The sequence below is a fragment of the Leptonotus elevatus genome, chromosome 8 (genome assembly GCF_054856555.1).
Source record: "Leptonotus elevatus isolate MCC_2025b chromosome 8, RoL_Lele_1.0, whole genome shotgun sequence".
NCBI classification, from domain to species: Eukaryota; Metazoa; Chordata; class Actinopteri; order Syngnathiformes; family Syngnathidae; genus Leptonotus; species Leptonotus elevatus.
The window spans coordinates 5,203,377-5,215,054 of record NC_141246.1 but is presented as its reverse complement, the minus strand read 5'-3'; the positions used below and the strand labels follow the sequence as shown (position 1 = coordinate 5,215,054).

Here is an 11,678-nt window from a genome sequence, read left to right as displayed (position 1 = left end):
GCCGCGCTTTGCCGATGAGGCTTACTACTTGTTCATAACAGTCACGCCAAAGCTTCCAACTTTGGCGTAGAGCTCGTTGTCATCTTCATCATCATTATCAATCTGCATTGGTCGATGCCAACTCTCCATCGCCCGATCGAATGTCCGATTGTGTAGAAGTACCCGGCCGGCTATTGTGCGCGTTTTCCGGCCTTAGCAGCGCTAGCCGCGCTAGCCGCGCTTTGCCGATGAGGCTTACTACTTGTTCATAACAGTCACGCCAAAGCTTCCAACTTTGGCGTAGAGCTCGTTGTCATCTTCATCATCATTATCAATCTGCATTGGTCGATGCCAACTCTCCATCGCCCGATCGAATGTCCGATTGTGTAGAAGTACCCGGCCGGCTATTGTGCGCGTTTTCCGGCCTTAGCAGCGCTAGCCGCGCTAGCCGCGCTTAGCCGTGAGGCTTACTACGTGTTCATAACGCCAAAGCTTCCAACTTTGGCGTAGAGCTCGTTGTCATCATCATCGTTGACATCAATGCGCTTTTTAGTATTGATTGATGCTTTCCGTCTTTGAAAAAAATGCTCAAGCTGAGCTGCTTGTAACCGGTTGCTTGGTCAAGCCATTGTGGCTTGGATCAGCCATTGTCTCCTCAACACTCTAGCTCCGCCTCACGTCTTCTACTGACGCCCACGGTGGGCGGCCCATCCAACCTTGTGCAAAGAGAGTCATCGCTGCCCTCTAGGGGCCAAAACGAGTCTTTGACTAATCAGATCAGCCTGATTCTTTCAGCACAGCTGCCCAAGGCTTTCCTGCACCCGTTTTTGAAAAAAAAAAAAAAAAAACATAGGGGACGTCTTTTAACGTCCTCGGCGCCCTTCCCTAGGTTTATGCTAAACGTTTTATAACGTTTATGGCAGTCAAAGAGTTAAAGTGCAATATTTCAAGTTTTCCTGAACCGATGTTGTCTTCGAACCAGGAAGTGGGTGATGTTAGCTTAGCATGTATCATTTCAACCTCAATCTATTACAGTGTTAAAGTATTTCATATTTTGTCTTCAAAGAGTTTTTTTTTGGCACATATTTGCAGATGCTCCTTAGTATTTAAAAATGAATGCCGTTGGCTTAAATATCGTCAAATGTTTTTGCTTCAGTGAAGAAGAAAAAAAAATCGCAAAATTTGTTTTTAGTAAGATTTCTTACAAAAATACATTTTAACTGGTCGAAATTGAGCATATGTTTTAACTATTTAAAAAACAAAGATTTTGTAATACCAACCTCTAATTGCTAAAATTGTACTAACATCTATGATTTTCATGGCTAATTTGTATTCATTTCTCGCCCCTGTCAGTCTTACCTGTGGTCCAGATCTCGGCGACGGGGGTCTTCAAATAACAGATTGAGCCTCAGCGGGACACGTAATTGCATCACTTCATGGACAAGAATCAGTGTTGAGGTCGGAGCAAGTAAACAAGCTCGGAATCTGCCATGTGACGACAAACAGGTGAAGCCAGCATCAGAAATCAAATGTGAAAAATATCATTTAACATTCACTCATTACCACCATTAGCAATAGGAACATATCATCTGCAGGTTCACTGTAGTGCTTTGACTGCATCGAAATGCAAAAAAAAAAAAAAAAAAAAAAGCCATTCAAACATCAATGGAGGACGTTCGTGTTGGTGTATACAACATCAGAGTTGACTCAAATGTTTGGTATACAGTCCTCCTTCGTGTTTATTCCCAGTCCTGTTTGGTAAGCGATAGACCACCGGACCACGGGGGCTCCTCTGGGAGGAAGAATTATTCCAAAAATGCAAAGTTTTGATTCGCGCAATTGATACATGATGTATAATCTCACATGGATGGGAGAGTTTGGATTGAGTGCCCATAGACAAGGCTAGGATTGCATTAGCACTCACGATATTGCAATGTGTGTGCGCGATGTATGTGCGTGCGCGTGCGTGTGCGTGCGTGAGGCAGTGAGGTGGGTGGTCTGTGCTCGCTATCATTAAACAAGCCAAAACCTCATTGGTATTTTCAGACGGAAATTAATATCTACATCGTGTGTATGTCTGTCTGTATTTCTGAAGAAAAAAAAGTTCAGTGGAAAAGGATCACCCACATTTCCCCGTGTTTATCAGCATCCTTGCTCTTTTTGCTATTTTGTAAAAATATATGAATAGGGACCTAACATAACTGTTTGAGTGACCATGTTCACTCAAAATGCAGTGCAGAGTGGTCCATTTGAAAAATTAAAAACCACACCTCAAATAAACACCTCCTTTCTTGCATTTTTAAATGTACAAGTACCTAAACATAACCATGTGACCCGCTTTATTCACTTAGAGTGACGGCAAAATAATTAACACCACACCTCAAATAAACAACCCCTTTCTTGTACCACTGGCAATTTTTTAACAATATATAAATAGGTACCAAAGATAACTGTTAGGTGGCCTCAAAAGGTGGTGTACAATGCTTTGTGCAAATAATTAACACCACACTTATATAATAATAATAAATAAATGCCTCCTTTCTTGTGTGTCTGGTCATTTTTTAAATAGGGACCTTAACATAACTGTTTTAGGCAGCATATTCACTCAGTGGCCTCAAAAGGCGGTGTAGAGTGGTCCATCTGAAAAATGTAAATAAATAAACATATATTTGAATTTCAAGATAAGTTTTAATTTTTAAAAGATAATGTAGTGTTAAATGTAGTATAAATGTATATTTTACATATTCATACATTTTGAGATTGAAATGTAAAAATTTATTTGTGGTGGTTAAATGTAAAAAAAATAAAATTACATGGTTCATGTTTTCTTACATAATGCAATTGTTTTAATTAAATTATTACAATTTATGTGTGGGAAAACATTGAACACAAACATTTAAGATTCAATACGTTTATTTAGGTACCGGTGTTATGATTTATTTGTTGTAAAATGAAGGTGTTTTAAAAAATAATATTACAATTGTACAAAAACTATATATATATATATATATATATATATAAATAAATTTAATTAAAAAAAAAAAGCCTCAGCTAATGAACGCCTAATACGCCGAATGGAAACCCAGTAATCTCTGCAGTTGAGTAAAAAAATGCCCTTGTAGGAAAATACAATACGGTTATTTCTGCCATTTGAAATGTTTTCAAAATCAGCAGCGTTTCTTGCATCTGACCTGTTGGAAGTAAACGCTGAAAACCAACAATTGAGACATGCTATAAATTTTAATAGACATATTGATATTTCTGAAGAGAGTTATCAACCCTAAGTTGTATTTACAATACATGAATAATACAAAACAAATAAAAATAAAAAAAAAGAGAGAAAAAATGCACACATACAGTACAATGACATACTTAAATAATTATCTCATTTTGTGTAACTACTACTTAAATAATGAAAATGGTTATTCTATTCACACCATGCCGTCTCAGCAGCTACAATGCAATAACGTTCACATTAAGTGCTAACAAAAAACAAACAAAAAAAAAATAGACTTTTTTTTTTTCTTCTTCATTTTACAGCATAAAAATTCCATTGTGGACTCGTTTTCGACCAGGTAGACTTACGACGTCAACGAACACACCAACCAGGTGAAGAAATTACCCGAAAAACAAACAAACATCGTGACAGAGTTTGACCAAAAACGCTAACATTGTGGATCTGTATTGGAGCTTCGTGTAGCAGGTTATTGAGGGAAGGGCGTTTAAAAAGCAATCTGCAAGTAAACCAAATGGATACGAAACTTTGCGTGAAATGTATTTTTATAAACACCAATCTCTCCCATATATTATTACACTTAGAAAAATAAAAACCCCTCTATCATAACAATAATAATGCTATGCTTTTTTTGTTTTTGTTTCTTTTTATTCACTTTTTTTTTTTTTGCACTGCTAAGTACTAGTGGGTAAGCTCTATAGGAGAATATACATTGCCGTTCGCTACCTCTTCTTTTTCTTCCCTTTTGTGGTTTGGACGTCCACTCGCCCCTTTTACACCGCCTGGGAAAAGACGGCGTGTTACCATATTTTCAGTCAGATATACCGCCTTGTGTTGAAAGCAAATGTCATTGTTGCAAGCCACGTGAGTTTTTTTGTTTTGGATCTTCGCACCCGATATCATCTCATTATTTGCGTGAAGTATCCCGTCTCTGTTACAGCTCTGTCGCTGCCCCTTTTTGCGGGGTCTCCGTGTGAAAAGAGGCTAGCGTTAGGAGGTTTGTCGGACTGGAAACTGTGCAAAAGTGTATGTTATCGAAAAGTTTTGTAATGAATGCAGAGCAAGGGAGAGTGTGGGGGTTGGTAGCAATCCAGCGTCTTTCTTCATCCTGTGATGAAAATGTCCAACAGTTGTGGATGCCGTCATCATGACGACATCGTGGCAAAAATAAACAGCGGCTCCGTTGCGCCGTTTTTTTTACGTTTGTCCCGGAGAAGAGCAGAAAAGTTTTGGCGGGGCGTTTTCCGTGACTTTTGGATGCCAGGCCTGATGCTCGGGAGGAGCAAGTAGCTTATCGTCCAGTGAGGAACCATAACGTCCGGTGATGTCGATGAAAGGCAGCTGTGATGGACACCCCCCCCCCCCCCATGAGTATGAGCGTGGGCCCAAAAAAAAAAAAAGAGATACCTCGTTGGCCGGCGGCGTTAGGTAGATTCGTGTAGGGTGGGGGTGAAGGTGCTGACGAGGAGACGGGCCCCTCGCAGTCTCTTTATACGACGTAGCTGGTGAGGTCCAGGAGGTACGAGGTCATGTCGATGATGTGGTCCAGGAGGCCGTCCTTCTCCTGGTCGTTGGGCATGCCCCGCTCGCTCTGCTCGCACTGGTCGCCCGAGTAGCCGCTCTTGCACAGGCACTTGTTGGGCTCCATGCACACGCCCCCGTTGCGGCAGCCTGGCTCGCACTTGGCTGGATTGGGGAACAAACAGGAAGTGGTTACGTCGGGTTCAATGAACGCCACCGAGTGTATGTGAGATTAGGGCTCTTGGTGATTAAGATAGGTGACTTGACAGTATAAGAGTAGAGACTATTTGGAATAGATTAGATCCTCTTCCGCATACTAAGAGAAGAGTGCTTCACAGCTTGCGTCCAGTAAATAGTTCAACTGAGAACATGCAGTCTTCTGGTCCTTACTGTTAGTATAACATCATTCGCTGCCATTGACGGGTATAGACGTCAAAAGATCGATTTTTACCGGGCTGGCAGTGAGTGAGATGCCATTTTCACGATTCCTGGAGGTCCTCCCGGAGGACCCGGGGATACCTCCAGGGGGCCGTACCGGACTGCCTCGTACCCGGGGGAGGCTCCATCGCTACCCGGTTAAATTTTGATACTCACGACCCCCGGAAACATCAATCCCGGGTAAAATTGTGGTATTTCCCGGGGCCGTATCTCCGGAACCCTAAGTCTCACCGGGGACATATGTGCATCCCCGGATTGGTCTAGAGGAGACCTTTCCAACGGTGTATGGCCCGTCGCTCCATGAACCTGCGTTTTGGAGATAGAGGGCCGACAGTTTGCCCAATGTCATGCCCGAGGACGCTGCCTCACTCTCTCACTCCAGATCTTTTTCCCCAGGAATGCTCCGCGAAGCCCGGGTATACTTTTTCGATTTTTACTGGGCTGGCAGTGGATGAGTTAAGAACCAGTGGAAGTTCCCACCTGAGCATTACATGGAGCATTAGCATACATTCGGTATGGTGCAGGGGCGGACCGAGTTCCCATACTGAAAATGGCTGGCGGACATGATGGCCAAGCGATATGCGTTTGTCAGACTGCTGCAAAGATGTTTGGAATTTTTGGGCATAATCACCAGTGACGTCAGTCGCCGGCAAACGGCAAGAAATGTGAACAAAACGAGGCTCACCGATGCGGCACAAGGGCCCCTCCCAGCCGGGGCTGCAGCAGCATTTGGCGGTGGGCGTGCAGTGTCCGTTCTTGCAGTGTCTGGAACAAGCTGTCATCAGCAGCTCGGGAGGCTCCACCTGACGCTGGCACTCCTTGGGGATGAGGGGCCTGCAACAGTTGGAAGGGGGGGGGTGGGGGGGGAGAAAAGTCACTGTGTTGTGCGGGAGGGAGGGGGGGCATGAACTCGGGTGGACTCTCAAAAAATGGATAGGAAGTTGCACATTTGGGTTTGAAATGCTGGAGCCATTTTGAGACAATTACACGGCTTTTACGGAGCACAAACCGAACTGGTTCAGAGACTCCTCTTGTCCAGGTCATGTTTGTAAATGAGAATTAGTTCTCAAACATTTGTACTTGGTTGAATAAAAAAAAAAAATAATTGAAACATTTGAGAACCAAACGTATCCATTGAAACAAAAAAAAAGAATCTGTTCCAACCCCAGAACAAAGTAAATACGGTACAAATATAGAAATACGTGAAAACCCAATTCATAATGAATAACAGTGTTTGCTAGCAAATTATTGAGCAACATCTTCGCCTTTTCAAATAAAGATATCGATAGATATTGTGTAATGTATATAGCGTTTTCCAGGTCGCGATGGCATGGGATCAAACCCACAACCTCGGGGTTTGTGAGACGACCACTCTACCACTGAGCCACACCGCCCCTACCGAGCACGTTGTTTCATTTAGCCATACCAACAATCATTTTTCTTCCGTTCCTGAACTGAAGAAACATGCGTCAGCCGAGGCAATACTTCTTCTAAAATTGCTGGCGAAGACGGACGTTGGTACAGAACGAGAGAATTTCTCCAAATGAGGCCCAATCCAATGTAAAAATCGTATTTTTCCGCCAGATAATAATCCGTGCCAAAAGTAGGGAAGTCAAACTGATGATGTTTGACCGGTGGAGCGATGGATGGTCTCCTCCTGACCTCGAAACAGATTATGTTTGTCCCGAAAAGCTTTCGTGCAAACGCGTCCTGAATTTTTAGGAGAAAGAAAATACGACCCCCAATAAACCCGGAACAGGGAAAAAACAAAACGTGTTAGTTGGCCCCCGACTTATGTTGTAATTCAACACATTTGCTTGGAGCGGTGCCGTAGGGAACATGCCGCGTTGTGAGCCGAAAAGTCCTTAGTCATCGTTTATGAAGCAAAACAGAACCGTCGCCGTCTTGGATTGGTCTCCCGGTTATGTTTTGGCGCACTTTTGAAAAATGGTCACTTGTTTCCTGCATTATGAAATCCTAATTGAGGAATAAAAGTAGAGCTCCAGATAAAAAACAGACCCACGACATACTCAACATCACAGCAAGCACTTAAAAAAAAAAAAGGGGAGTGCACAGTGTGTGTGGGGGGGGGTACATGCTGTGATCGTTCCGTATTAAGACAAACACCCAGACACGCACATTGGCGAATGGGCTGTAAAATAATCATTCCGTATCACGCGCTACAAATCTGGAACTAATAATAATAATAATAGTCCAAGTGCATAATCAAGTTCAAATGTCCCCGGCGCAGCACACACGCTGCGACATAAAAAAAAAACATGAATGAAAAGCCCAACACAATGCGAGTGACCAGGAACGGTAACTGGACTCCCGACGTGGGTATCTGGGCACCGACGTCTAATTTATGGGTTTGAGAAATGTCCACGAGAACAGGCGTCATCAATCACGACCGGGCAGCAAATGGTCGCTCGGCCGTCGGAAGGAAACCTGGCGATAGGATTTACGACCGACTACTGGACAGATCACGATGCAGATAAAAAAATAAAAAAAAAACAGGTGCCAGCATTTCGTTCTCTCTTTTACTGCCAAACGTTATCCCCCCCCCCCCCCCCCCAAAGAGCATTTTCACTCATCTTTCAAGGCAAACAGAATATTGTGTGCTATGACTACATAAGCATGGCGGATACCACATGAAAGATTGAATTCCATTCTTTGTTTCTTCTACCTTAATCAGTTCTTTAGTATTAATCATTTGAGTGACATCGAGCGAAAATTGAAAAAAATAAGGAGAAAACAAGCTTTTTGTGAAAAGATCAATTTTCTGCACAACAGTGACTTTGACACTAATATTTTTGGTTGAGTGACACTCTGTGAATTAGATTTAATGTGACAAACACTTTTATCATTCATGTCATCCTTGAAAACGTTCTACTTCCTAAGGTCCGCCATGTTTTCATGTAATTTGATACCCGGGAGCCCATTGAAAAGAGATACAATGCTGCCATCTGCTGACCATAGCTAGTGGGTGTTTTGGGATTTTTTTTTCAGTCCATTTGCAAAGCATCGCTGCACAAGACTTTGCACTGGCCATTGAGAAAAAGAAAAGTGGTAAAAAAGTACATTTGCCTAAAATGCTTGAAAATCAGCAGAGGAATTTAGTAGGGATGTAACGATAACGGCAACATCGTGATATCGCGATATTAAAACGGTCACAACGTCGTCCTCGTCATGTCACGATATTAAAAGCAGCACATGTCGTTGATTTCCATTTTTGCAGTTCTAGCACCCTCTGGTGGCTAGCTTTTTAGCGCAGTCAAATTTTCATACGGCATGTTTTGGCCCTTCTATGTGTAAAATCCATGCTCATGATCAGATGAAGGGGAACATAATATGCTTGTGAAGCGAGTCAATGTGTGGTGGACCTCGATGTGTGCGTGCATTAGCAAGTAAGTGCCTCAATATTAAGCGTTATTAGAGATTGTATGATGTTTACGTGCATTGCTGTTATGTAGAAAAGCACAATATTGTGCTTTTTTTTTTTTCAGCATGAGCTCTTTTTTCTTTTCTTTTTTTTACAATATCGTGACGTTTTTGAATATCGCCATACTAATATTGTGATAATTATCGTATCGTGAGCTTCATATCCTTACTGGACAGATCCCGATGCAGTAAAAAAAAAAACATAAAACAGGCGGCAGTATTTCATTGAATTTGACTAAAAGGCTTGAAAATCAGCAGAGGAATTCAGTCAGTTGCCTTTTATAGATGTTCATGTGGCTGCGGAGGTACTGAGAGATGAATTACAGAGGGGAAGTGAGATATAGCACACCCGCCTTTATCGATGTGCATGGTAATTGTGGCAAAGGAGGGGCGGGTTCCCATGCTCCCATCAGCATCCAACTCGAGACTCCATCCCTGTCAGCCTTTAGTCATGGCAGGCATTTTTTTTTTTTTTTTTTAAGGGAGTGAACGAGGGGTGGGGGTGGGGCGTTTTCCCTGGCGAACACTGTTAACAGCAGGCAAGGGGTCAGCGGCGCAACTAAACAGTGCGTACGACTGCCAGGGTGGCTGTGAAAACAGCACCTGCTGGTAGCGCCACTTGACAAAGGCAGCTGGGTCAACAGCCACTGTGGGAATGTTGCAACTTCGGGAGGGGCGGGACTCGGGAGCCGCACAGCGCTCGCACGTGAGATGCTTACACCGACACGGAGTCGTATCAAGTCGCACACTTTCAAATGCGGGTAGAAATATGATGTGCATTAAGTGGCGGTGTTACTGATTTGTCGGTGTGAGTGCGGATGTTTTGAGCCGGTTGGAAGTGAATGATGGACACGAGACGCAGTCCAACAATAGTTTCATCACATGTCCGCGTGTGGTCTCTTTTGCCAACCATTGTTAGGGTGGCTGCCTTTTGTAGCTCCCCTTTTTAAATGGTGCGAGAAATTGACTGTTTTGTCAGAGTCGCAGCTACTGCAGTGAATTCCAGAATAACCAGAACACAGATGGGAGTTTGTTCTTTTGTAACTCATTCACTGCCATTGACTGCTATTGAACTATTTCTATTAGTTTAACTTTTTTGTTAACAAGAGTATGAAAACCTAGAATTTTTGTTGTACATTTAGAACAGATATAAAATGTATGATTAATCGTGAGTTAACTAGTGAAGTCATGCGATAAATTACAAGTACATTAGATTAGGAAATTAGGAGCGTAATTTAATCGTAATTAATTGCATGACTTCACGAGTTAACTCACGATTAATCACAAATTGTATATCTGTTCTAAATGTACAATAAAAAAATTCTAGGTTTTCATACTCTTGTTAACAAAAATGGGGGAAAAAAATGTTAAACTAATAGAAATAGTTCAAATGAATATTTGACGTTTATAACCGTCAATGGCAGTGAATGAGTTAATATGATACAAATATTGCACGGAGCTTATCTAAATGATTAATAATTATCGTAAATATATATGCTAATTTCAGTTAGCCCGTCAATAGTATTTTGCATTATATAGTAGCACCAAGCTAGTGGAATTTCATTGGGTAAACAAATACTAGTATGAAATTATTTATAATAAGTCACTTTTTTAATGTAGGCCTAGGTAGTGAAATCAGATGAGTAAAATTAGGAAAATGCACTGTGCTGAACACAACTTAAATGAACACTTGTATTATATATATTTTTCACCTATATTGTAAGTAGGTCTGGAACGTATCCACGACGTTCACCGCATAAATATATTCTTCCATTCGTAAGAGTTGGTGTTGGAAGAAGTGAGCATGTCAGGTATATAGAAAGAATTTTCCTGTTTGACAGTCAACGTCACACCAGTCACATATCGGCGAATGTCTCCGGCTTCTTGTTTATACGTATGTATCTATCTGAGTGCGTGTGTGTGTGTGTGTTTGCTGTGTACAGATATAAACTGTGTGGGTGGCGGGTACATTCGAACATGCACATCTGTGGGCCTCTGTGAGAGCGTGTGATATGCTAACTCCCAGCATGGTGCTGCTGCTGCTGCTGCAAAAAAAAAAAAAAGAAAGTCCTTTATTTTGCTGTCCCTCTTAAATCTTGCACCATCTCCGCTGTGGTCCTGAATAGCGCCCGCTACAATACACAGTAAATATTCTTGCACAATTAAAATAAGGAGTGAAGATACAAAAGGCAGGCGGCCACCTCTTAACAATGGTCGGCAAAATAGACCACACTGGGATTTAGGATTTAGTCTTTTTAGCAGGTTAAGATGATAAAAATCACGGCTTTCAAGAAAAAAAAAGGAAAAAAATATAGTAGTAGAAATAATTAATTTAATGAGAATAAGAGGTCTAATATGAGAAATTTATGACAAAAAAGGCATTATATTAGCAGAATAAATATGTAATGTTAAAAAGAAAAAAAATCAATTTGAGTAATACCAACACACACAAAAACATTGTACAACGATAAAGTCATTGTAGTACAAGAATAAAGCAATAAAAAAAAAATCATAAATTGTCAGGATTCAACTTTTTTTATGTCCGATTTTACTGATCAAATTTTGACATCCGCGCATGAGTCAGAATAAGCAAAATTAGCAGGATTGGATGACTTCAATCACACCGCAAAACCACCACAAGCATTGCTGTTTGTCTCTCTTTGTTTTACAAGCCCCCATACAGCAGTTTTCAATGCATGGTGGCCCATTTATTATCGAAGGAGCACTTCCACTGACAAACAAATACCTCCAAATGAAGTCATCTGGCCAAGACATGTTTACACAAACACCACTGAGGGATTTTATGGCTAATGTTTCCCTGTAGGGCCTTTAGTGCAATACCTAACAGCTTTTCCGTGTTCCCAAACACATCGCTTTGCCACGGAGAGAATAAAGTTGCGATGACACAACAGAGCAGTCATACTTTCATGGCAGTAAGTCGTAATTTTACCAGAGCATAATTACATCATTTTGTACCATTACTTGAAAAAAGTTGAATTGCAACAACAACAACAAAATAATTTTGTAACAATAAAATCAGTGTCACGAGGAAGCGTCATAATTT

General features: G+C 41.6%; 1 protein-coding gene across 1 annotated transcript in view; it reads right to left on the bottom strand.

Annotated features, from left to right (window-relative positions):
- Window positions 1–3,200: 3,200 nt before the first annotated feature.
- Window positions 3,201–11,678, bottom strand: part of hhip (hedgehog interacting protein) — a 42,076-nt gene continuing 33,598 nt past the window's right edge. Inside the window, exons 12-13 of the mRNA XM_086083904.1 lie at window positions 5,859–6,007; window positions 3,201–4,900 (exon numbers count right to left, since the gene is read on the bottom strand). Of these exons, the coding sequence (XP_085940030.1) occupies window positions 4,704–4,900; window positions 5,859–6,007 (346 nt within the window). The 3' untranslated portion in view covers window positions 3,201–4,703. The remainder of the gene's footprint in view (window positions 4,901–5,858; window positions 6,008–11,678) is intronic.